The sequence below is a fragment of the Mus musculus genome, chromosome 5 (genome assembly GCF_000001635.26).
Source record: "Mus musculus strain C57BL/6J chromosome 5, GRCm38.p6 C57BL/6J".
Lineage (NCBI taxonomy): Eukaryota > Metazoa > Chordata > Mammalia > Rodentia > Muridae > Mus > Mus musculus.
Genome location: NC_000071.6, coordinates 12,571,828 through 12,595,682, shown reverse-complemented (window position 1 = coordinate 12,595,682; position 23,855 = coordinate 12,571,828). Strand labels below are relative to the sequence as shown.

Here is a 23,855-nt window from a genome sequence, read left to right as displayed (position 1 = left end):
CTCTGTGTAGCCCTGGCTGTCCTGGAACTCACTCTGTACTGTAGACCAGGCTGGCCTCGAACTCAGAAATCTGCCTGCCTCTGCTTCCCAAGTGCTGGGATTAAAGGCGTGCGCCAACACACCTGGTGGCCTGGAAGCTTTTAGCCTCAATAAAATGCAATCTTCACAAGGCTGAACCTTGAAGGCTTCAGCCACCAGTACCCATCTGCTAACCTAGGCCTAGAATTTTTAGCCTCTGAGACTAAATAAATTCACTTTCTTGTTCTTTCTGAACTCTGTCTATCTGGTTCAACTCAGTTTTTCTGGCACAAACTCTCCTCAAACTGACTGCTTTAACCTGGCTTCACCTGGCTTCTCAATAAACTGTTCTGCTTGGCCACAAACTAGCTCTGACCTTCTACTCTCTGGCTCCTTCTGGTTCTGAATTGAGCTGAACAAAGTCAATCAAGCTAACTGACTGAATTGAGATGAACAGAAGAGCTCACAAAGGAACTCGACCTCATTGCTTTGCACTCACGGCACTGACTCCCAACTGACTCAATCAGAGCTCACTGACTGATGACCTGACTGAGTGTGCTGCCTTCACTTTCAATGCACTGCCCTTAAATAGCTTTTCTCCAAGAGTTGAGTGTGTTCTATCACTTGTTCTGTCAATTCTTCCTTTGATTCGTGCTTTGCTTGTACCGCAATCAGATGTCATTGATTAAAGGAGTGTACTAAAAGCTTCCAGCCACAAGGAATTAAAGGTGTGCACTAAGTGTCCATCTGCATTCCAGCCAGATCACACAGACATAGAAGGTCTCTGAATGTGATCAGAGCAGCTGCTGGTTTAAAATGTCTCCACACCAAAATTCATCTAAAGTATGAAAAATTAATACCTGTATTTATTAACATCAGTTTATCTTTCTGCTTCCTTAGCTTTAAGCAGGGAATGAAACTCTAATTCTATTTACTGTCATCAACTGAGTCTTTACATGGAACCAGCTTAAAGCCCCTTAAATTCTTCCATTTTAAATCTTACAATGAGCTGTGGACAAACTGTGTTTCTTTAATACTTACTCCAAGGCCAGTGCAGGCTCCCTTTTAATCTAGGAAGGAAAGCCAATGGATAAAGTGGAGGAAAAGGCAGATTGGAACATTTTGACTATAGCATTTGAAATCTGTCTCCTTTTCTAGCTCTCTAACTCTTTAGCTATTTTCACAAGCCCCACAGCACATATCTGCTTTTGAGGGCAGAGATTTGAGGAGGAACATATATTATATAGCAAGGACCCCAAAAGACCACTGAGGAGCCAGTTCTAATGTAAACGCACAAGAGTCTTATTATGAGCTCTTGAGCTGGGTCTCTCATGGTCTCTGTCACAGCATGTCAGAGTGAGAGCCCTGAGTCTAAGAGTTCAGGGTTTTTATTGTAGTTACAGCAAACTTGGAGAATTTCCACACGGGTCAGCAAGTTAATATTTTAAAAACTTCATTTATGGTATAATCTGCAGGAACTGAACATAGGGGCAAAACCATCTGACAAACAGGATGGTCAGGTTTTCTATTCTCAACAGGATATTTTAGATTATCTTTATGTATCTTAGTGCTGCTATTGTAGTTTGGCTGTTGCTAAATGGATGAAAGGGGCTGGGGCATGACATAGAAGGTTTGTTTGCTAAGGTGTGATTTTCTTCCTGGAATTGGAGTTTAGGCAAAAAATGGAGTTTCTTTAAAAAAGAAAGAAGGAAAGAAAGAGAGAGAGGGGGGAGGGAGGGAGGGAGGGAGGGAGGGAGGGAGGGAGGGAGGAAGGAAGGAAGGAAGGAAGGAAGGAAGGAAGGAAGGAAGGAAGGAAAAACAAAACAACAACAAAAATAAACAAATGGGGTTGGTTGGGTATTATACATATACAAATACAAATCTCATTAAGGGGATAGTTATATTCTCTGGGTTTTTTTTTTTTTGTTTGTTTTTTTGTTTGTTTGTTTTTATTCTCAAAAATAATATGGTTCTTTTTAACTTTTGACTTTAGTCTTTTCAAAATAAAGCAAGATTTTCTCTAAATGCAAGAGTTTTTTATTTCCCGGTCTCGAAGTTAGAGTGAAGCACCTACTCTCTGTGTATATAAAGGACTTACTAATCACTGACCATGCTATGTGACATACTATCATACTGAAATTCTCTAATGGCGCCTGGGAGCCAGATGGCTGCAATGGCTCCTTCTCATTAGGTTTCTTCCTACTTAGTATCCTTGCTATTCAAAACTTATGTGCCCTTGAAGGTGAATCAAACCAGAAAATACTAGGGCAAAAAAAAAAAATTCAAAATACTAACCAAGGGTTGTCAGGGAAAAAAAAATCTATCTGAATTGAATGTGCCACAAATTTCAAGCTACAAAGCTTTCTTCAAAGACTGCTTTTAAGTACCTACTTATAAAGAAAAATCCATTACAGATTATATGGACCTTTTGTCTATCAGTTTGAAGGTAGTTTATAGCGCTATGCCCACCTGAATCAAAGAGGAGAACCGGAGGAGACAATAATACGATTCTATAATTGTTTTCTTTAAAACAGATGAATGCCCAAAATCAAAATAGACCTTCATCAATTTACCAATTCCATTTAAAAAGAAGCACATGCGGGAGAAATTTTAGAAAATGTTTCCATTTGGTGGATTTCTTTTCTTATTCACTTCCTAAACTATGGATCCTAATAGTATTGAATAAACCCCTTTGTTGCTTTGTCTTGTGGTTCCACTGTCATTTCCTTCTAGAAATTGAAGTAGATATCTAAAATGGAGTTGTACTCTTTAAGAACTTGTTTCTGTTACAAAATAGCAAGCAAAATAAAACAAACAAACAAAAAACAAAATACACACACACACATTTTAAGTACTTTGATACCTTAGGGATGTCGAGGTCAAATGACTTATCTAAGGATGCAATCGGTATCATTTTGTTCACTGGCTTTCTATTGCCTATTTACTTTTATTCTGTGCACTTACTAGTACATTGTTCATTTATCTAGAAACCGATAACCACAAAATACTCCCCACTTTCTATCCCTTGAACACTATACCCATAAATCACATGTTCAGAGCAACACTCTTTCCATCATAGATTTAAGAGTCCATGACCCCCGTCCCTAACGAGGTTCCCCACTATGCTTCCTGTAATTTCTAAGTGAAATGGTGAGTCATTGAGTTGCATAATGTGGATCTCATGAAGTCACTTTCACCATTTTGTACATATATCTTATATGTAGATGGATAAAAATCACCTCATGTCATGTACTAAAAGAAAATCAAAATGTCTTTATTGATACAGTCAAATTAAATATATCCTTAGAAAGCTCTTAACCAAATCCTTGGCTTATTACTTGGCTTTGTGTAATGTCAACACAGAAATGAAGTGTAGTTATTCGCAAGTCCAACTTTGCCTCTGGCCACTGAATGTCTGCAAGAATATAGCAAACACAGATCACCACGAGAGTCAAGAGTTTTTATTTATTTTTCAATAGTAAAAACAACCAGTAAGAGAGGGTTGTAATTATAATATAATTAAATAATTGGAGATAATTGCCCAGTAGTAATTTGTTTCAATATATTAAAAGCTTAGCAGTATGTACCCGGGAAATAACCGCTTTCCTGATTCTGGACAAGCACTTCCTATGTGGTAAACTGTTTTCAGTTTCTTCTTAAGCAGGGTTACATTCTTTATAGAATGTGTCCTGAATATATGAGCTTATACTATGTATTTGTCTGTGATAGCCTCTCACCAACAGAATCCATGGAAACTGAGAAATGGAAAAATACAATTTTTTTAGGACATTTGGTTTATTCAAACATATAAAATGGTTGCTCTTGCTCTGAAGAAGGAAACAATATGAAATTTTTCATTAAAAAGATAATGATCTGAGAAACCATTTAAAGACATTTACCAAAACATAGATATGTCTCTTTACCCTTTGAGTTTCATAAAGAGAATGTGAGCCAGAGAAAAGAGATTTTATATTTTAACATCAGCCCTGAATTTACAAACCCACCAATTCATCTTTGTGATTCTGACAGTATATTAAACATGTAGTCTTGTGTTGTACAAGCTTTAGCATTCCTATAACAATAGAATGGTACTTAGAGGAAGGCCTTATCTTGGGCTTGGTTCCTTGATCCCACTGAGGTCCCAACCAATACATTTTTAAACTAGCCAGGTGTCAAAGGAAAGTTCTGTACTGGAAGAGTAACTCAAACTGCCTGAACACGTTTACAAACGGTGGTTGAAATGTGAACATTCTTGGATGCACTACTCCCTCTCCTTTTTTCTCGACCATTCAAGAGTGAACTCAGGAGGGGTTTGTAGTTTTACTGATCTTTTTACCTCCTCTCTACTATTTGTCTGTTTTTCTATGTATTACATATGTAATCCAACGTCTATTATAACCTTTGTAAATACTCAGAATTATCTTCAGAATAATTTTTTATTCAATAGCTAATGTAGTTGCTTTAACATTTTACTGTGTTGAATTTAGACTTTTTAAAAATATTTAATGTAACTGAAAATGTTATAGCGTCCCATATTCTCATCCTCTGCTCTGTATCTTATGGAAACTCTGGCTTGAATTAAGTGCTTAGCTTCACCAGAAAAGTTTCATATGTTTACTACTTACATGTGAATATTTACATCCGAATGTAAATATTCATAAGCAATATCATTTGCTTTTTTAAACTTGATAAATATTGTAAAGTTCTATTTGCATTTCTAAAATGTTTTAGTTTCTTCCCTTTGAAGTTATTTCTGAGATCTTTGTGTTGATACACACAGCACATCTTATTTAAATTCCTGTATCCACTGAAAGCCAACTTATAAATTCTGCTTCACATAAGCATCTACATTGTTTTCTCCCTGTGCCTGCAATATACATTCCGGAAAATCTATGCTATCCCCTTTACGGAGAAGTTCCTCAAAGTTGTATATTACATGCAGAAATTTGATTCTTGGATTAAGTGCATTTTTCCTCCATGAATACTACCTCTTCATTCTCCAATATGTGTTTTAAAATGAATATATTCTTGTATGTCTGCATAAGATTCTGTATTAATGACCAGGATACTTAAATTCCCTCTCCTGATTAAGGTTTTCTCAGTGAATAAGGTTAAATAATATAAGTAAGAGGTTGTCTGATAGTTCCTTCTCATAACTAAATATTGCACTCTTTTCTTTTTAGAGAATATCAAATATCATCATGTTTCAAACAAACACCACTGGGTTTTCTCAATTATTAACCTTCTATCTTTTTTACAGCCATCAGCTGTGCCTGATCTAGGACCTGGCAGCTCTGTTACATAAGCAGTGCTTGATTTTTCTACCCCAGCTCATTCCTTGCCATTTCCAACACATAAGAATACAGCAGGAAAGAAAAATGTCCCCGGCCAGCCTCACAAAACTGAATGTCATCAAAGTCAATTTATGCATCTGCTTTACATGAACATCTAGATTGTTTAATCCTTGTTCCTGAAATAAATAGTCTTGAAGATATACGCCATCCTCCACATGGAGAAGTTCCTCAAAGTTGTATGTTACTTTCAGTACCTTGAATGTCATAGACTTCCCACCTCAAGACCTATGAGAAAATAATTTTTAACTGTCAACCTACTTAATTTACCATAGTTTGTTTTATATAGACTAAATCAAGGATCTCATAAGTCATTAATTCCTATTAATTCATTTTTGAAGTTTTATAGGATCATCACAAAAATTTATAATTTCTTATGATTATCTCCACACTATTGTGGGAATATTATACTATCCTCTATTTGAAAAAATAAAACATAATTTTAATATGCCACGTTGAAGAAACAACTGAAGCAACTTTAATAAAGCCTCAACTTAATTTCTTTAACTGAAAGTATAACAACGTAAAAACAGAATTCTAGGCCTTTAGGCCCAGGCTTGGGAATGTGGCCTTTGTAAAGGTATGCTAATCATAAAAGAAATAGCGACATTCCTCCATCCACCCGCTTCCTGGGTTCAAAGAGTGCTGATTCAAAGAAAGTCACCCAGAACCTGCAATGCAAATGTGCTATTGTTGGGGGCTCTTAGAAGCTGTCTTGAGAGTTAACAATTACCAGGTATTCCTTGTGACTCTTGTAACTTTACACTTCCTTGTCACTCTTAACTGGTATCTTTGGTATCTTCCAACAACGCCCTCCCAGCTTCCTTAAGTTGTGGTTTCTTCCTTTAAATACCCCCTTACCCAGCTACTCGGGGCGCCACGGTCCTCTACCCCTGCGTGGTGTATGACCATGGGCCCGAGAGCGCTCTTGAATAAAAAAATCCTCTTGCAATTTGCAGCAAGACCCGTTTCTTGTGGGTGATTTTGGGGTGTCGCCTCTCCTGAGTCAGAACGTGGGGGAGTCCTTACGTTGTGGGTCTTTCATAACCAATTGCACTAACATATATCCATATCATGCATAGGTGAATATTGTAAACACTGAATTAAGATAGCAGTTATTTGTGATAATTTTATGCCTCTTGGGAAGAAAATCTAAATTAGATCACAATTAATCTTATGTAATTATATCAAGTAGGAGAGTTGCTTTTTGTTGTTGTTTCATGGATAAGATTATTACATACTTACAGTAAAAATATCTATCGAAAACTTAGGGAATATCTCATTCTATTTAGTTCAATTTACTATATAAAATCTGCTTGCCATATATGGAGTCAAAAAAAAGAAAATCTTTACACATAACAACACTTTTTATAATAATAGAACACTGATACTTGTTTTATTATAATACAAACAAAATATACATTTAACAATTTTAAGTATGCTATACTACAAGACTACAGTTTTTTAAAAGTAAAATTATTCAAATTCATTGATACCCACCACTGACAATGCTAAGAAGTGAAGACCAACTGTGGCTTCTGACAGGTTTTATTTTTCTTTCCCAAAAAGGTATGCTTCAAATTTTCATAAATACCTTACATTACAAAAGATTTAAGCAAGAGTTACAAAGCGTGAGATTTATTGTGTACATGGATTTTCAGTTTAACAAGTCTGGAAAATTTAAGTCTTATGTATTTTTAACCTTACATACTGTAAATTGAAATATTGTGATCATCTATTATGAGAAAATATACATTTCTATTTTTAAAAAGTTACCCATCCCTCAAAATGGCTTGTTAGTTGAAACACACTGACTGCAACAATGTGGTATTATGAAGAGAAGGGATTCCCAAGTTAACTTTATTCTGTTTCAGTAAAATATGTACAATACATCTTAGACATATGTTTAAGAAGAATCAATGTTTACTGAGTGGTCTTGTTTAATTTTATTTTTTCATGTGAATGAAATGACACAAGTTGTCCTGGGAAATTATTCTTGGTTATGTTAGTCTAACAAGTAGTCACTCTTGTTAGCCTCTAGGTAAGATCACCAATTCAGTAGGAATAGCATGTAATAATTAATATATGCAAAGAATCAAAGTATAGCACAAAGGAAACGTCCAAAAGCGTGACCATCATATTGCAGGCATGTTGTAAGTAAGTCTTGCTTTAAACAAATCATCCTGGAATTGTGCATCCGAGAGCTATTGTGGATTCTGCAGTGTGCTCAGTTTTTCTATGACTACTTTGCAGTTTTTTAAGTAACTTGACTGTTTCTTCTGAAATGTTTACTCTGTCGTGTGATATATGATTATGAACTCTTTTGGGAAAGAAAAACAAAGGATTTTACATAAATTGCTTATTTAGATTATCCATTTCTAAACAAACTCTTAAAATTCCCAATAAATTAAATGTAAATTAACTCATTCAGGCATACTACTATTTAGCAGCACAAAGGACTGAATAAAAATGCAGCAAAAACACTCACAGAAGCTAGAGACTTGTACTGAAGACAGAAAAATAGATTTAAAAAAAAATGAATAACTACATAGTTCAGAGTTGCTTCTGGGGGATCTGGTACCTTTAATATTTAAACTTTGAGCAATATTCTGCTTTTTATTATTTCAAAACAGAGTTGTTCATCCTCAATGGTAAGGAACTACACATTACATTTGTCAACTGATCTTTCACAACACTCTTCTAAGTCTTTTGAATAAGAATGAATGCTGCTTAGCTATAGTCTGCATTTCAAAATAAACCATAGCCCTACCTTTATTATGGAATCATATTTTCCTAATAATGTTTATAATATATTTAATCATAATTAGAAGTTTTATGCCCAAAACAGCCAAAATTTTAAATCTAAGATGTAAAATAGATTTACAGAATGTTGATAAAACATTACATTTCTAATTACATAAGTAATTAGAAAATAGTTTGGACATTATTATCTATATAAAATTAATTTTCAGATGTCAATACAAAGAGTAGAATCTTGTGCAATCTTTCAATACTACTGATATTTGAGTATTACTCTCTGATGCACAGCTATCTGAAAGCATTTTTTGAATGAAGCATGCACCCACTGACATGTTTGCTGTGACTTTGCAGGACTCAGTAAGCCAGTAGATAAACATTATTGTGTGATCTATGATTAGTAGTCTAACCATGACACAAGGATTTGTATGCACTTCTGCTGGAGATGTGATTCATTCTGGTTTACAAATTAAAATTGTTCCTTCATTTTTGCTTTTTCCAAGAGTGAAACATCAACAAATATTCATTATTATACTAGTCCCTTGCAGATAATGTTATGCCCTTGAGATAGGTACCCAATGCAAATTAAATGAATGTAAAATACTGATGCTACTTTGAAGAGATAGATTGCTTGACTCTGTAAAACTGCTTTTTAATCACACAGGCTTCTCACAGAATCTTTCAAAACATGTAGAATGCATGAGAAACAAACAAGGTCTGTTGGTTTTCTAAAAAGCTGCATTCTTTGTGAGGAAGTGACTAATTGTTCATTTCACACTATAAAGAGCGTGAAAAGGCAAAACAGAGGAAGGCTAAGGGTTTTGTGCTACAGGAAGGAAAGTTGATTTCTGGAGAGACTGGCAGGAAAACACTGTTCAAAGGCAAAGTTGAATTTGACACAGGCTAGCAAAATACAAATGGTACTTATGCTAACGGTGTGAGTGTTTTCTTTAGATGTTGAAGACTTCCTTGTGAAACTGCTGAAAACAACACTGCTTGAAAGTTTATGTAACGAGAGGATGTCGAAGAGTTAATTTAACCCTTCCCGTCATCAAAATTTTGCCATTATCCATCCATTCAACAAATATATAGCCCCACTCCCCACCTTGGTCATCTACTCAATTATCTCTATGTATTACGTATTGCTTTCTCCTATTTACTCAAATATAATAAAAAAAAGGATGTAAATGCAAACAATATACAGAATACGATAAATACTTAGAAAAAAAGAGAACACAGAAATACATTGGTTATAAATAATATATTGCCATCCCATAATTTTTTTTACAAATTTTACTTTCACTTGCATTTTTGCTAACAATTTGCTATAATCTAAATTATTTTTAACCAAAACATTATAAGTTGGCAGATATTTATACTCCAGTGGAAAGAATTCCATTACATTCTATCTACTTTGTGGCTTTCTCCTTTTTTATGGCAATATAAGTTTTTCTCAGAGACAGAATTTACAGCTATCTTGTCTGTCTCCAAATAATTCCCATCTACAGATTAGGATACAGTGTATATCATGTCACCCTTATTATTATATTAAGATCTTTTACCATGCTTCCCAAAGAGCACAGGAAGTGTGTACTAAGTTCCATTGTCTGTACTCTAGAGCACACCATGGGGTTCTGTCCATGATGCTGTGCTTGAGCAATCAAAAGGAAATTGGTGAGGATCATTACTACCCTCTCACAGAGCATTACTGCAGTACACTAGATGTAGCCTGGTCCACAAAGAGGGAACATGCCTTTCTAAATTCCCACGCCTGACTCCAAGTGTGGCCTGTTGGCTCCTTGAGAAAGTTTTTTTTTTGCTAACATAAGCTGTTTTAAAGTGTGCCTTTTCTCCAGTTCCTACATGATCACCTGTTCTAGAATGGAATGATTAAGCACATAGCCAGCAGCATGGGAAAGTCCATGCTTAATGGACATGCACGGGAATAACGCCCTTACTAAGTGGACCTGGGTTCATTTAACTTGATTATTTACATGACATTAAATTCAAACTATGAGACATTTACAAACATAAGGCCCCTATTTTTAAGACAATTCTTAACTTTGCTGATACAGATTTTGTTCTTGGAAAGCTGGTTCAGATGATGTCCTATATAGTCTTACTCAGCATAGCATCCTGTGCCTCCGTGAGACTCCATGGGAAGCATGTATGAGTTAGTATAAGGGATGTACAAAACAGAAGACATTATTTGTGCAGGCAGGTAAATAATTCCCTCTTTAAATTAAATAGAAAACTATGTAGCTACTGATCTCTGGAGCTCATCGAGGTCTCTGTGATGTCGTCGATTTCGTTTCTTCTTCATTTCCTGCATGTGCTTCCACTTTGGGCTGCCCTTGTTGCGCTGTCTCCGCTTCTCCTTGTACCACATCTGCTCACAGTACTGGTCCAGGCTGAAGTTCGGGCTGCTAAGGATTTGGATGTAGTCTTTGTATCTCAACCGTGACTCAGCCAACAGATCCTTGACCTGCCCCTCCTGGTATTCTGCCCTCTGGGTATTTTCCATCTGTTCATTCTCAATGACATTCAAAGTCAGCTTCACTATGGTGTGGATGAAAGTGTGCTCCTGTGCTTTGCAGTAATACATCCCAGAATCCTTCTTCTGCAGACTTCGAATCAGTAGCCCATAGTCAGTTTTGATGATCCTTTCATCAGGTTTCAACTGCAGGTTGAAAAAAAAATGTAGGTAATAAATTAGAAACAGAGACCCAAAAGCAAATGAAAACAGACGATGTAGTTTTACTTAGATGAACCTAAAAGATATACTCTTCATCTTTCTGTCATCAACTATAACATTGTCAGCCATAGTTGAAGATGGTTTAAAAAAAAAAAAGAAAAAGGAAGAAAGAAAGAAAGAAAGAAAGAAAGAAAGAAAGAAAGAAAGAAAGAAAGAAAGAAAGGAAGGAAGGAAGGAAGGAAGAAAGAAGAAAGAAAGAAAGAAAGAAAGAAAGAAAGAAAGAAAGAAAGAAAGAAGAAAGAAAGGAAGGAAGGAAGGAAGAAAGGAAGAAAGAAAGAGTAAGGTAGTAGTCCCCAAGATATAACCTGCTTTCTCTCGGCTTGATTTCTATTAAGTCAAATGAAACTTTAGACTATATGTAGTTTTTCTTTGCAGTGGAGTGATAAGAATGAAATACTGTGAGAAACAATAAGGAAAAATGAAGCTATCAAGTAACCTTTACAGGTATTTCCGATGGAGATCAATGACCTAAGATTACAGTTTTAAGGGAGATTGCAAGAATAGTTACTGTTAGATTGAAGAACTCATAGTGTGTACTACCTGTGATAGAGAGAACAATGATATTGCCTCTGCTTTCATCATATCATCAAATACATGATCTGAACAGTCTATGAGAAGGAGAAACTATGACTCATAAATAGCAAATTAGGAAAAAACATGGACACAGATTTGGACATCAGGGCCCATATGGTTAAAATTGCTTAAAGCTAATTTCCCTATTATCATCAAGTCGTACATGTAATACTTTGGACCATAGTATTTGTGGAAAGTTTTGCCATAGCTTGGAGTACTTGCCATAGCATTGTAACGTGATTTCAAGTGTGAGAAAAAACAATGAATAAAAGGACGCTCCCCTGAAATGTGGTACTTCAGCTGCTGAAGCTGTGGTATTGAGGGACAATTCAAATGTTAGGCTTGTCTGGCTCAAAAACGGTGTGAATAATGAACCATGTATCAGGGACATGTTTATCAATACAAAGGGCTTGTTTAAATATTGAATGGCTAGGCATGAAGTAGAACAACAACAATAACACAACAACAACAGCAATAACAACCAAGAAACCTGGAAGAATTCCCAGCTTACACATCTGTCCCTGAATTGTAGACTTCTAGTTGATGGAAATAGAAGAGGCATAAAGACAGCTAAATTAAATTTATTCACAGTGGGTGGACTGTACTCCACATTCTTATGCGAAAAGAATGTAGGAAAAAAATCTCCCTTATTCTGGAAATATGAGAAAAGGGAAAGAAACATCTTTGGCTAGCAGCCCAGTTAACAAACAAGTATATGGCAAACCACCCTCTGTGCCAGAGAAGTGCAGCTGGCAGGGAACCTTTTGAGGCCAAGGGCAGGTCACAGCTCAGAGCCTCAGCTAATGAGGCTGAATGGTCTCCAGACCTGCCTTGCACTTCGCTGAGTCTACAACATCAGGTTTTTGCTTGGTTGCTTATTTGTGTCTTTTGCTTCGATTATTTGGTGACCTGCACATGTTTTCTTTTCCCAGTGGGTTGAATCTGAAAGTCATGACATCTTAAAATACTACTGTAATACAAATGACCCTCAAATTAATTGACCTTCTCAAACCACAGATGGTGGTTCGCAACCTCCCTGATGCTGTGCCCCTTTAATAGTGTTCTTGATATGGTAACCCCCGACCATAAAATTATTTTCATTGCTCTTAACTGTAATTTCACTGTTGTTATGAACCATAATGTAAATATCTAATATGCAGGGTATCCAATATATGATTTCTATGAAATAGTTGTTCTACCCCACCCCATCATCAAGAAGTTGTAACAGGTTGAGAACCAATACCATAAGAGCTTCCTACCTAAAATAAAATTAGATATGCATTGGTAGATTTCTAAAGGGAAACCATTGAACAAAAATAGCATTCTCATACTTAACAGAAAAACATACTGTCTTTATAAATAAGTTTATTGTAATTGTTTAAAAAGTATAAATATATCTTGGATCTCAAACTGCTGGCTCTATAAACTTGGATGCTGGTCTCTGACCACTTCCTCTTACGATTCATTTATCTTTCTGAATGTTATGCTGCCCTTCAGTTTCTGCATAGCACATGGTAGATTTGGAAGTTAAAATGTGGAACATTCACAGCATTGCCATGTTGCTTGGGCTGAGATGTATGAAAGACTTTATTTGTGAAGTTTCTTCACTGAAAATGGCCTGTGGCCATCATCACAATACCATAGATAGTACATAGATAGCTACAGTTCTAGTACATCTCTATCCCTCTCGGGTCTCTCTGTGGCCTGTATCTTCCTGTTGCTGAGGCTACATTCAGTGTGGACTTTAGACACGAGCATGGTTGTGAATGGGTGCTTTCTCCTGTTTTCTTTAATCTCCCAAAAGGAAGGAATTATAACTCCAGCTTCATGTGTACTGGGCAGCACCCTAGCAGTGCTTTGTCCTTCTGTTTCTGTATCCTGTTATTGAGACCTTGTTCTGTTACCTTCATTTCATGTTAGCACAGTCCCTGTGGGTATTCATAAACACCTGACATTTCAGTTCTAGGCCATGATTATTCATCTTTTCCCAATACTATGGAACACTCTATCTGTTGTTTCATTTCTGACCAACAGTTGTAAGCTGGGCTTTAAAAGATTTGTGCTAAATGACTTTACGTGAGGTCTAGTAAAATGTTTACTTCTTGTTGCTTTTCCAAAATTTCAAAAGTGTATCATCAGTGCAGTGGACTCTTTAGTAAAACACATTTTGAATTTCCATATTTGGAAGATTCTTAAAATTTATGGATAAAAATATGTGACCCAGAAATTAAGTGGTTGGTTAGTTTTCACTGAATTTCCATTACTTCTCAGTAACGCTTTCCTATGGTCCTGGGATAAGATACACACACCATCAGGCAACTGCATATCCCTCAATGAAATGGCAGCACAGTATTAAAAAGTCTAGCTCCTCTCAAAGAGATCACTTCTGGCCACTGATTCAAATTCATGGAATTTTCTCCACTCTAGAGTGCTAAGTAAAACCTTTCCTAAATTTAACAACACAAATCAGTCTTCAACTGGAATCAGTTATCCCCTTGTCTAATGTGAGCATGAATTACATACTTGGCATTGTTAAATGGAACTCTCTAGTGAAAGGCAATACATTTAAAATAAGAAGAGCAAAGAATGATGAAGGTCATTTAGATATAGAGAGCAGGTTGAGGGGTGCTTTATTCTCTAATAAAAGCAGCTGGAAGGCCTAAAATATTTCCCATGTCTTGGAAGAAACTATAACTTCAAGAATACTACTTTCTTCAAACAACAGAAAATATGACCAGAGAGAAATTAGTATTAAAGAAGAAAATACACTCTCAGCATGCTAAACACGAAAGTCTGTAAACATGTTGTAAAAAAATATGTTTATATTTAAAATAAAATCCTGAATACTTGTTTAATTTAATATGGCAGGAAGAAAAAAACTCTAAGGAAAATTCTGTATTCATATTTTTAGGTTTTTCCCAATTATGCTTGCATGGTGCTATATAATGCAACATTTATTAATATAATGGAAAATCATAATTAATCATTTTAGGCAAAAAGCAAAAGAAAATATAGGGCTAAAGTTCCCGGTTCATTTCTTAAGAAGTGAAATTTATACATAAATAACTGTTAGAATAACTTTTTACTTTTGAATAAATATAAACATATAAATATAAGGTATATGTATAAAATATCTTAGAAAAACATTATTATTGTCCTGTTGGGGAAGAAATTTCTAAGCAGAATAGGGGACTTTCGGGATAGCATTTGAAATGTAAATGAAGAAAATATCTAATAAAAATTTGTTTAAAAACCTATTAACTTACAAATAAGTAGATATTTCTATATCAAATATAACACTTTTATAGACAAATTAAAATTCTTAGAAATAAAAATATATATCTATAGTTAATTATAATGTTTTACTATTAAATTATTGATTTCTGTAATGTATGAATGGCTGGAGGAAAGTGTTTTAGGTGAGTCTGCTAGCAACTACCTAAACAATGCACACCTAAGGTATTTCACAGAAATTAAGGAAAATCTACACCAAGGAAACATGAGGGCAGTTGCTCAGCTATGCTTTTTGAACACAGTGTATTTGTTTTTTCAAATTGCTAAAGGTTTCTTAAATCTTACGTATGCTGTTTCTGTAAGGGGTGTGTGCCTGCCTGGTGATCTTGATGAACAAACAATACAATGACCAACATCTCCAACTTACTTCTTTTGTTTTAGGATCTTGCCCTAACTAAATAGGAAAGTAAATATAAAGGGATCCTTTCTATTATCAGAAAACATGAGCCATTCAAAGAGCTTCTCTTTTTGACTGTAGATTACGTGTGGACAAAAGAGGTATAAAAGCATACTGTTTACTACTAACAGGAGGAAGCAGAGAAATGCTCCCGGGGCAATGATGAGGACTGCAACTGAATAAACCCAAAATATCAGTCATGCTTATCTGCACTAAGTGGTCTCGTGGCTCTTTGTGTGTTATTGCAAGGTTAAAACCATTTATTTGCTTTCATAACAAAGAAAGAACAAAAGGAAAACAGAGACCCACAATGGAAAATGCAGAGACTGGAAGATGTTTTTAAAACATTAAACTCCACTAAGAAAAAACAGTATGGCAAATGGCATGAAAGATTGCTCCTTTTCTTCATTAAAACTAGCCCCAAAGTTCAACAGAAGCTCAGGGACTGCCAATTAACTTGCTGGCTACACCATAGTCTCCATCAGTTTCAAGACCAGCCTCTTAAGAAAGTCAGCAGATAACTGACTCATGCCCTCCTCCAACAGCACCCAACAGCGGATGTGGCTCAGTGAGGAAACAGGCTCCTCCTGGCGCAGAATAAGCTGGTGTCAACATCTGTAGCCCAAGAGACCTTGGGACATCCCTGGGGCTTTTTCTGAGGAGAGGTAATATTACACGCAGCAATCTTATGAGAGAGGAACAGGAGGCATCCTGCAGTGTAACGTACTTCAAATGCAGCAGAAATATTGCTCTGCTTCTCAACTCAGGAAGCAGCTCTGTGGGTCCAGGACAATGGGAAACTGCCCGTTTGCAAAGACATGAAAATACCAGTTGAAACATTGCAGGGAACAGACTATTCATTAAAATTCAATAAATACATTATTTCTGCCCCATTGAATTTCATGGAGCATGGTACCACCATGCTATGTGATACAGTGCTGTGAGGTACATTAAAATAATACATAGATATTTCAGAAAATAAAGAATGTAAGGTAGCTATGAGTATCCACAGCTAGAGGGATGCCTCTGGCAGGAGCATTCTTTTCCCTCCAAAGATCAGATTTAATTTGCTATGGAGGACAAATAATTTGTAAAGTAATTACATTTAATAGAAAGATAAAAATCACACCTCAGTAGTGATAAAATCTAAAATGTGTTTCAACTCATGTAAAATTAGTATATGAAAATGTAACTGAATTGAATCTGCATCTTATGTAGTCAGCATTTAGTATTTCTTGGGAGCTTATATTTTAAAGTAAAATAATCATTACTATATCAGACATAGCTCAATATATATAGAAAATTAGAAAATAACACAGACTCAAAACAAATATTGATTGTGTATATTATCTGCATTTGGTTAGTGATCAAGTTTTATTGATCATTTGTGACATCATAGAGAAGACATGTACATTTTCAGTTTTATATGTTAAACTTCAGTTGACAGAAAGAAAAGTATTTTTCTTTCTTTTTTGTTTTTGTTTGTTTGTTTTGTTTGTTTTTTGTTTTTTGTTTTTTGTTTTTCGAGACAGGGTTTCTCTGTGTAGCCCTGGCTGTCCTGGAACTACTCTGTATAACAGGCTGGCCTCGAACTCAAAATCCGCCTTGCCTCTGCCTCCTAAGTGCTGGGATTAAAGGTGTATGCCACCACAGCCCGGCTGAGAAAATTATTTTTATTCTTTTCTTTTTTGTTACTTTTATTAACACAGACTTGTTATTGAAATCTGTTTTAAATATCTTATGACACTACTGAGTTCTCGTCCATAGGGCCTCAGGATCTGTTTTCATCTAGAAAAACATCTATTCTGAATTCTGCACTCAGTCTTTCATTCAACATAGTATTTCTAGTGTAATATGAGAACAGTAAAGTCTGATAAAATATCATTAGGTTGCTTATTTTTTATGTATACATATTTGCAGGGACCTGAATGTATGTTGTGCCATAAAGGTCAGAAGAGGGCATAGAATCCCCCAGGGCTGGAGTTAAAAGCAGTTATGAGCCATCCAATGTGAGTGCTAAGAACTGCATCTGGACCCTTTGGAGGAGTAGACAGGTCTCCTAACCATTTCTCCAGCCACACAGTGGACTCTTTTGTCTTCTTTAATAATAAACATAACAATAATCAATTCTACAATTAGCCTTTGCTTCATAATATTGAATTAATATTTATCTAAGCTTTCTAAGACTGCCTAAAATAATCTTACTACATTGTGTAACATGTGACTTATCTGTCATAAAATGTTCATGACATATTTCGATCGCAAATTTATATTAAGGAAATTAGCAGAAAAAATTAATAAACATTACTTTTTTCTCCACCAACTTAAGATGTAATATATAAATATATAAAATGAAAATACTTTTATCTTCAAATACTTTCCCAATTGTCCTTGTGATACAATATAATAGAAATAGATATTTCATTCTGTGAACTAGACAACTCAATGTTCGCTATAGTTTAGAGATGTTATCATGGTTATGAAAATATTGTATTCTTTCCTTCAGTCATAAATTATCTTGAAATGTTTTAAAAAATAAAAATTTAGAGAAAACTCAAGTGAATTTATTTTAAACATGTGCTTACATTTGCACATAAAAACATAGGCCTGTTTTTACACACCCCCCCAAAAAAAATATAGACTCTGTGGTTAATGAGTATAAACTCTTATATTTCCTTTTATCAAAAAATGACAAAACTGCTCTATTGCACTCAGGGTTGCATGACTTTCATAGTAAATAGCTTGACTTCAGTTTGACAGCAGCATCCTTGCTGGTGATAGCTTACCTCCTCTCGATGCTCATCTCCTGACCGCTGGATGTACCACTCAACAGAGGCTTGTTGGGATTTAGGTATACACTCCAAAAAGGTTGAATTAAATTCAATTCCAAAAATCACCTTTTCATCAGCTGTTTCATGACTAATGCCTAGAAAGCAAACAAAGCATTGGAGATTAACCTTGACCTGAATTTAAAAGCAATGGGAAAATAGACTGATTCAGAACAGATGTCATCAGGGTAAAACCATACATATTATTAAAGAGAAAGGAAATTCATGCTATAATACTGTTACCTGAGAGTCAAATACTCTTCAACAGAGTGATTGTTAAACTACATGTATATCATCATTTTAGTCTTTCATTGCCATACTATAGTTATTTTAAAGAAATGACAATTTACAAAATGTAACTCTTAATTTGATATCTCTTCATTAAATAACTTTTTGTGTCTTTCAATGTCATATTCCAGTCTTAAGGTCATATTCTATTCTGTTGTTAGTTTGGGAAAGTCATTAGGAAGATAGATAGATAGATAGATAGATAGATAGATAGATAGATAGATAGATAGATAGATAGACAGACATACATACATATATACATACATATATATACATACATATATATACATATATTTCAATTTTATGTGTACTTGTGACTTGCCTACATGAATGCCTACATTACATGCAAGAAACACCCAAAAAGGTAAGAATATGGCAGACTAACTAGGTAGAGAGTTAGAGATGGTTGCTAGCTGCCATGTGAATGCTGGAAATCTAATGGTCCTCTAGAAGATAGGCTAGTGTTTTACTAATGAATCATCCCTCTAGCCCCAGCAATTTATAATGAGAGATAGCCAGATAGCCAGCCAGCTAGCCACACAACACACACACACACACACACAGGAGAGGGAGGGAGGGAGAGAGAGAGAGAGAGAGAGAGAGAGAGAGAGAGAGAGAGAGAGAGAGAGAGAGAGAGATTCTAGTTGTATCAATGCACAGAGTTGACCAGATAATATTTAGAAATTTCATTATCGCCAAATCGCCAATCAGGAAAGTAAGGAGAATAGTCCAGGCTTGATGAAATGATGTGTTATGAACAAGCATAATGGTCTGACAGAAAATGGAAACCCTGACTGCACTGCCCATCATTTTGTCTTTAAAGATATCCTTTCCCTACCATATATTTAGTATGGGTCAGTTAATGAATGTTAAAGAGTAGTTTCTCAGATAGTTTATTAATTTAGCTACACTACATTTTATTCAAAATACTGAAAGGCTGTGTTCCACGTGGCAAATAAAACCTGTAGCTCAAATTAATCAAATTAAAATAATGATGACCGCACAGTCTGGCTCACTCATGCACATGTCCATCATATATTCAGATATTCAGTTCTACAGATGGAACAACTTAGTATTTTAGGCATCAGCAAAAGATGAAGGCTTAGGGGATATAGGGGAATCACAAGGAAAGCACACAAAACAGACCAACAGATAAAGAATGGAGAGAAAGTCAGCAAACTTTTCAGATAGGATGAGTGTGAAAGTCTCTCTGAGCAGCTGCTGCTTCATTGTAAAGCCCACGGATGGAATGAGATCAGATGAGGAACTACAGCTTCACTGTAGCTACTGGCAACCAGAAGAGGTGGAGTCAAAAGGATTATGGAGGGGTCACTGATAGAATGTGAAAGGGAGAGGCACAACTAAGGTTTCTAGGTGATTTTCCCTTCGGATGAGTGAACAATGGTGGTATTTACTAACTGAGATGGTCTGCAGAACATGAAAACAAAAATTCTTTCTCAACCATTCATTGTAGATGTTAATTGAGCATTCAAGTTCAGTTTTGGGTAGGAATGCAGGCACTCATGCCTAAGAGAAAGAAAAGTTAACTGAAAATTTTAGAGTCAAACAGCATCTATTACTACACTGGGGGTGTGTGTGTGTGGGGGAGCAAACAAACATAGAATGAGAAAATAGCTCGAAGTGCTCCCAAACTGTGAGGAAGCTGAGAAAATGCAGAAGGTGCAGTTTGATAGATATGAAGTCCACCAGAAAGACACAGTGCCACAGTACTGTAAGTCTGAAGAAGTCTACCTCTGTGAGCAGAAGAGTGGCTCAAGGATTTCTGGTGTAAATTTCTGATGAGTAATGACTTCAAGCTAGCAAGGAACTAGAGCCAGCTCACAAAACTCCCTAACTGATAAGCATGTCTCTAAAGAATGAAGTGTTTCAAAGAAGAGAGAGTTGCAGATTGTATAAAACTTGAAACTGAAGGTTGTCTGGTTGTCTATTGGGTTCAGAATGGAAGAAGTTGCCAGTGATCTCAACGGGAATGGAATGTGTGGGATGAAGATTCAGATGTCTTGTGCAATGGTTTATAGCAGGGACAGGAGATGGTGTAGAGGAGACAATTACTGCAAGTGCCTGAGGCAATGACTGTCCATTGTTCATTTCTTTTTGCCCCTTGCCATCACCTGACATGTCATTTATATTTTCTGTTTTATGTTTGTCCTTTAACCTAACAGACACTGGATATAAAGACCAAGAATATGTAAGTCATGTCCATGAATGCATAGATAATGTTCAGTTCATTGACATATCCTTAATACTCAAAGTTGTCCCTGGTTCATCTTTTTATTTATACATGTAAAGGACTGAATTCATATTTCACTAAACTAAACAATGGACGTAAAAGCAAGTCACTTTCACACTAGAATTAAAAGGCACACTCCCTATTCTGTACCAGAAATTTCTTTGCAAAAGAGTGAGTTGTGAGGTATAACCATGAATGTGTAGGTTTTCCAATCAAGAGGGGACAGCTAGATCACGAGCTATTAACCAGTTATTAGGAGTTCAGTCACTTTTGGTCAGTTATAATCTGATGGGAGAATCTTCTTCAGGAGAGAGAGAGAGCGAGAGAGAGAGAGAGCCCTCAGCCATAATAACACTTAGGAGGGAGAAAAGGGGAATCTCTCTGAGGTAAAGTTCAGCAGCGTGGTTTACATGACTAATCAAATTCCAGGACAGCATGCCAGGTGACATAGTGAAACCCTGTCTTTAAAACAAACAAAGAAAAAAAAAAAAAAAAACCCCCAGCCAGTGCAGGGTAAGAAAAGTGGAAAGCAAAAATCAAAATCTCAAAGCTGTCTATGATCTTTAGATTCAATTATTTCCCCGTTTTCAAATTCACTTAACAAATGTTATCTCCACCTCTCCCCTTCTCAGATTTTCAAAGCCTTCTGTTCTGACTCTTTCCTTCAGAATTATATAGCCTCTAGCGATCTCTCCTTCCTAGATTACTAATTATACCCTATGACATCTCCTGCAAAGGACATAAACATGCTAAGGAATTTCTTTGTCTCATAATATACTCAGATCAGTTAAGTGCATGTGGAATTCACTCAATGCACATTTACTGCTTGAATGTATACAAGAATAAGCAAATGTAAATAAAGTAGAGACTATCTAAAACTTTTTTTCTAATAAGTACCAACGTTTTTGTCAGACCTTCCTGGGAGGTCTTTATGTTTTACTCAGGATGCTCAAATGTTTGGGTCCAAATCCTGTTTTGCTTCTAACAGTCTTCAAACTTTACAAGGATGGATAAGGCACTGAAGCAGAAACATGCCATGATGTAGGAATTTAACAGACATATGAAACAAACCATGGTTTAACAAAGTATTATTCACTTAAGCTAGTAGACAGAATTGGTATATAAAATCCTGTTACTTTTCTAGAACATACGCATTATACAGAATGAGATAGTCATATATATGGTTGTTTAGATTTGTATAGTAACTTTCAAGAAAACCAGAAAGACTAGGCTTGCCATTTTAAGTGGTAAGAAACGTGCATCAAGCCCATACTTACTGTCTTCTATGTCCCAGCACTGAGTGATTGGGTCCCCATATTTTACATCCTGGCGTCTAGCTCGCCTATGGAAAGAAGATTAAGCTAATTAGATTTTCAAGACTAATTACAATATAGAAAGTCTGTCTCTCATGTTAAAACTGGCAGATGCAAACTGTCCTTGTGTTACTGTGCAACCTAAAAGCAGGTCACTGTTCCCATCAATCAAACATTAATTTAAATTCTCGTGGGAGAAAAGTCCCAACAAAACAAATCCTGTCTTGCATTAAGATGATCAGAATTTCATTTAACTACTGTTCTTTTTTTCTAACTTGACAAATTATTCAGCAGAACAGGTTGAATATGATTAGGACCCAACTTTAACTACAAGACATGAAAATAACTCTTCTTCACCTACCGCTTGTAAAAATCACAATGTAAAAAGTGTTCCAATGAGTAGGCAGGTACATATAAATACTGAAACATCATCATATCTAGGTTCACTCTATTGCAGATTTCATTCAATAAATTAAGTATTGTCAGAAACAGAACTACACACTCAATATGGTATATACACATACATGCTATTACTATCAATAAACATGAAATTGACATTTTTCTGGTTTCATATTTAAAAAGAAATTTCACATTTTTACTTAATCTGTTATGCTTTATATCTCAATATAGTTTCATTTTATTTGTCTATTTTTAACAGAAAGTACTTTAAAATATACATTAAACATAAAGACATCTCAGCATGCTATTATATGATATTTTCATACACACATATATAATTTTGTGAAATTGGGTTAAGTGTATTTATCTCTTTATATACTTTTTTTAAAATATAAATATTCAAAATTCCTTCTGGTTTGTTTGAACTGTAAGGTACAGTGTTATCACAGCCAATCTACACTGTGTCACAGCACACCAGGATTTCTTCTTTCTTTCTGACAGTTTTGTTAAATCCTATAGAACCGCCATCCACTGCTATTCTCTCCAGGCCACGTTGTCACTTCAGAGATCAGAGAAACAGCAGTAAACTTTCTCAGATTCTTGGGGTGCTCCCCAGGGTCAAAGCTGACCAGATGACAACCTTGGAAAAGAGTCATCCATTGTACACATCTGTAACCTCGGATAGACATTATGTTAGCTGAGGGAGCACATCACAGTGGCATGCCTGTAAGATCAGAGATGCAGGCTTGGGAAATACAAGAAGAAGAAAATTATGATGGTATAAGGTACACGAGGTCACAAATGTTTTTAAATCTTGGCTTCTTCAGGAATGGGATCAATTAATCAAAGCCAACATTTATTGCCAAGTAATGAGCACTCTGTTTTTCGGCTTCTAGAAAAGTATTCCCCAAAGATCCACTAAGATGAGTGTTACTGGGCAAGAAAGTTTAACAAAATGTTGGTAACTTTTAACTGCTAATAATCATATTTACCCATTTATGTGTAATTTATGGACTTGAAAGAATATAAAACGTGTCTCAGTTTTAACCAATGTTTGCAGACTAAAGTAAGCACCTTTTATCTTTTGAGTCCTCGAGTTTAGAATTTGACAAATCAGTGAAATATTTAAAATAAAATAAAATAAAATAAATGTCCGTTTGGCAGTAAAATGTATGTAGTCTCTTCACTTTGAGCATCAAAACACAAAAAGTTCAAAAATAACTTAAAAATGAAAATAATCAAAATCACAAATAATTTTGTCTAGAAGAATTCATACTTGGAATAACTCCTTAGAAAAAAAGTTTACTAATATGTTCATACATAAATAGTGAGATAAAAATATTCACCTAGAGCCGGGTGTGGTGGTGCATGCCTTTAATCCCAGTCCTTGGGAGGCAGAGGCAGGCAGATTTCTGAGTTCGAGGCCAGCCTGGTCTACAGAGTGAGTTCCAGGACAGCCAGGGCTATACAGAGAAACCCTGTCTTGAAAAACAATATATATATATATATTGTTTTTCAAGACGAACATATATATATATGTTCGTCTAGCAGGTGTTCGTGATAATAATTCATAATATTTCTAATTGCTTTACCACTACTAAGAATAGTGTGAAAACATGTGTCTTATCCTC

General features: G+C 35.6%; 1 protein-coding gene across 2 annotated transcripts in view; it reads right to left on the bottom strand.

The window, feature by feature from the left end:
- Positions 1-6,729: 6,729 nt before the first annotated feature.
- The window catches only part of Sema3d (sema domain, immunoglobulin domain (Ig), short basic domain, secreted, (semaphorin) 3D), a 205,793-nt gene continuing 188,667 nt past the window's right edge, over positions 6,730-23,855 (bottom strand). Inside the window, exons 17-19 of one of the 2 annotated variants that reach the window (XM_030254046.1) lie at positions 21,790-21,854; positions 17,932-18,071; positions 6,730-10,806 (exon numbers count right to left, since the gene is read on the bottom strand). In XM_030254046.1, the coding sequence (XP_030109906.1) occupies positions 10,381-10,806; positions 17,932-18,071; positions 21,790-21,854 (631 nt within the window). In that variant the 3' untranslated portion in view covers positions 6,730-10,380. The remainder of the gene's footprint in view (positions 10,807-17,931; positions 18,072-21,789; positions 21,855-23,855) is intronic. The other variant, NM_028882.4, reaches the window with a different exon arrangement.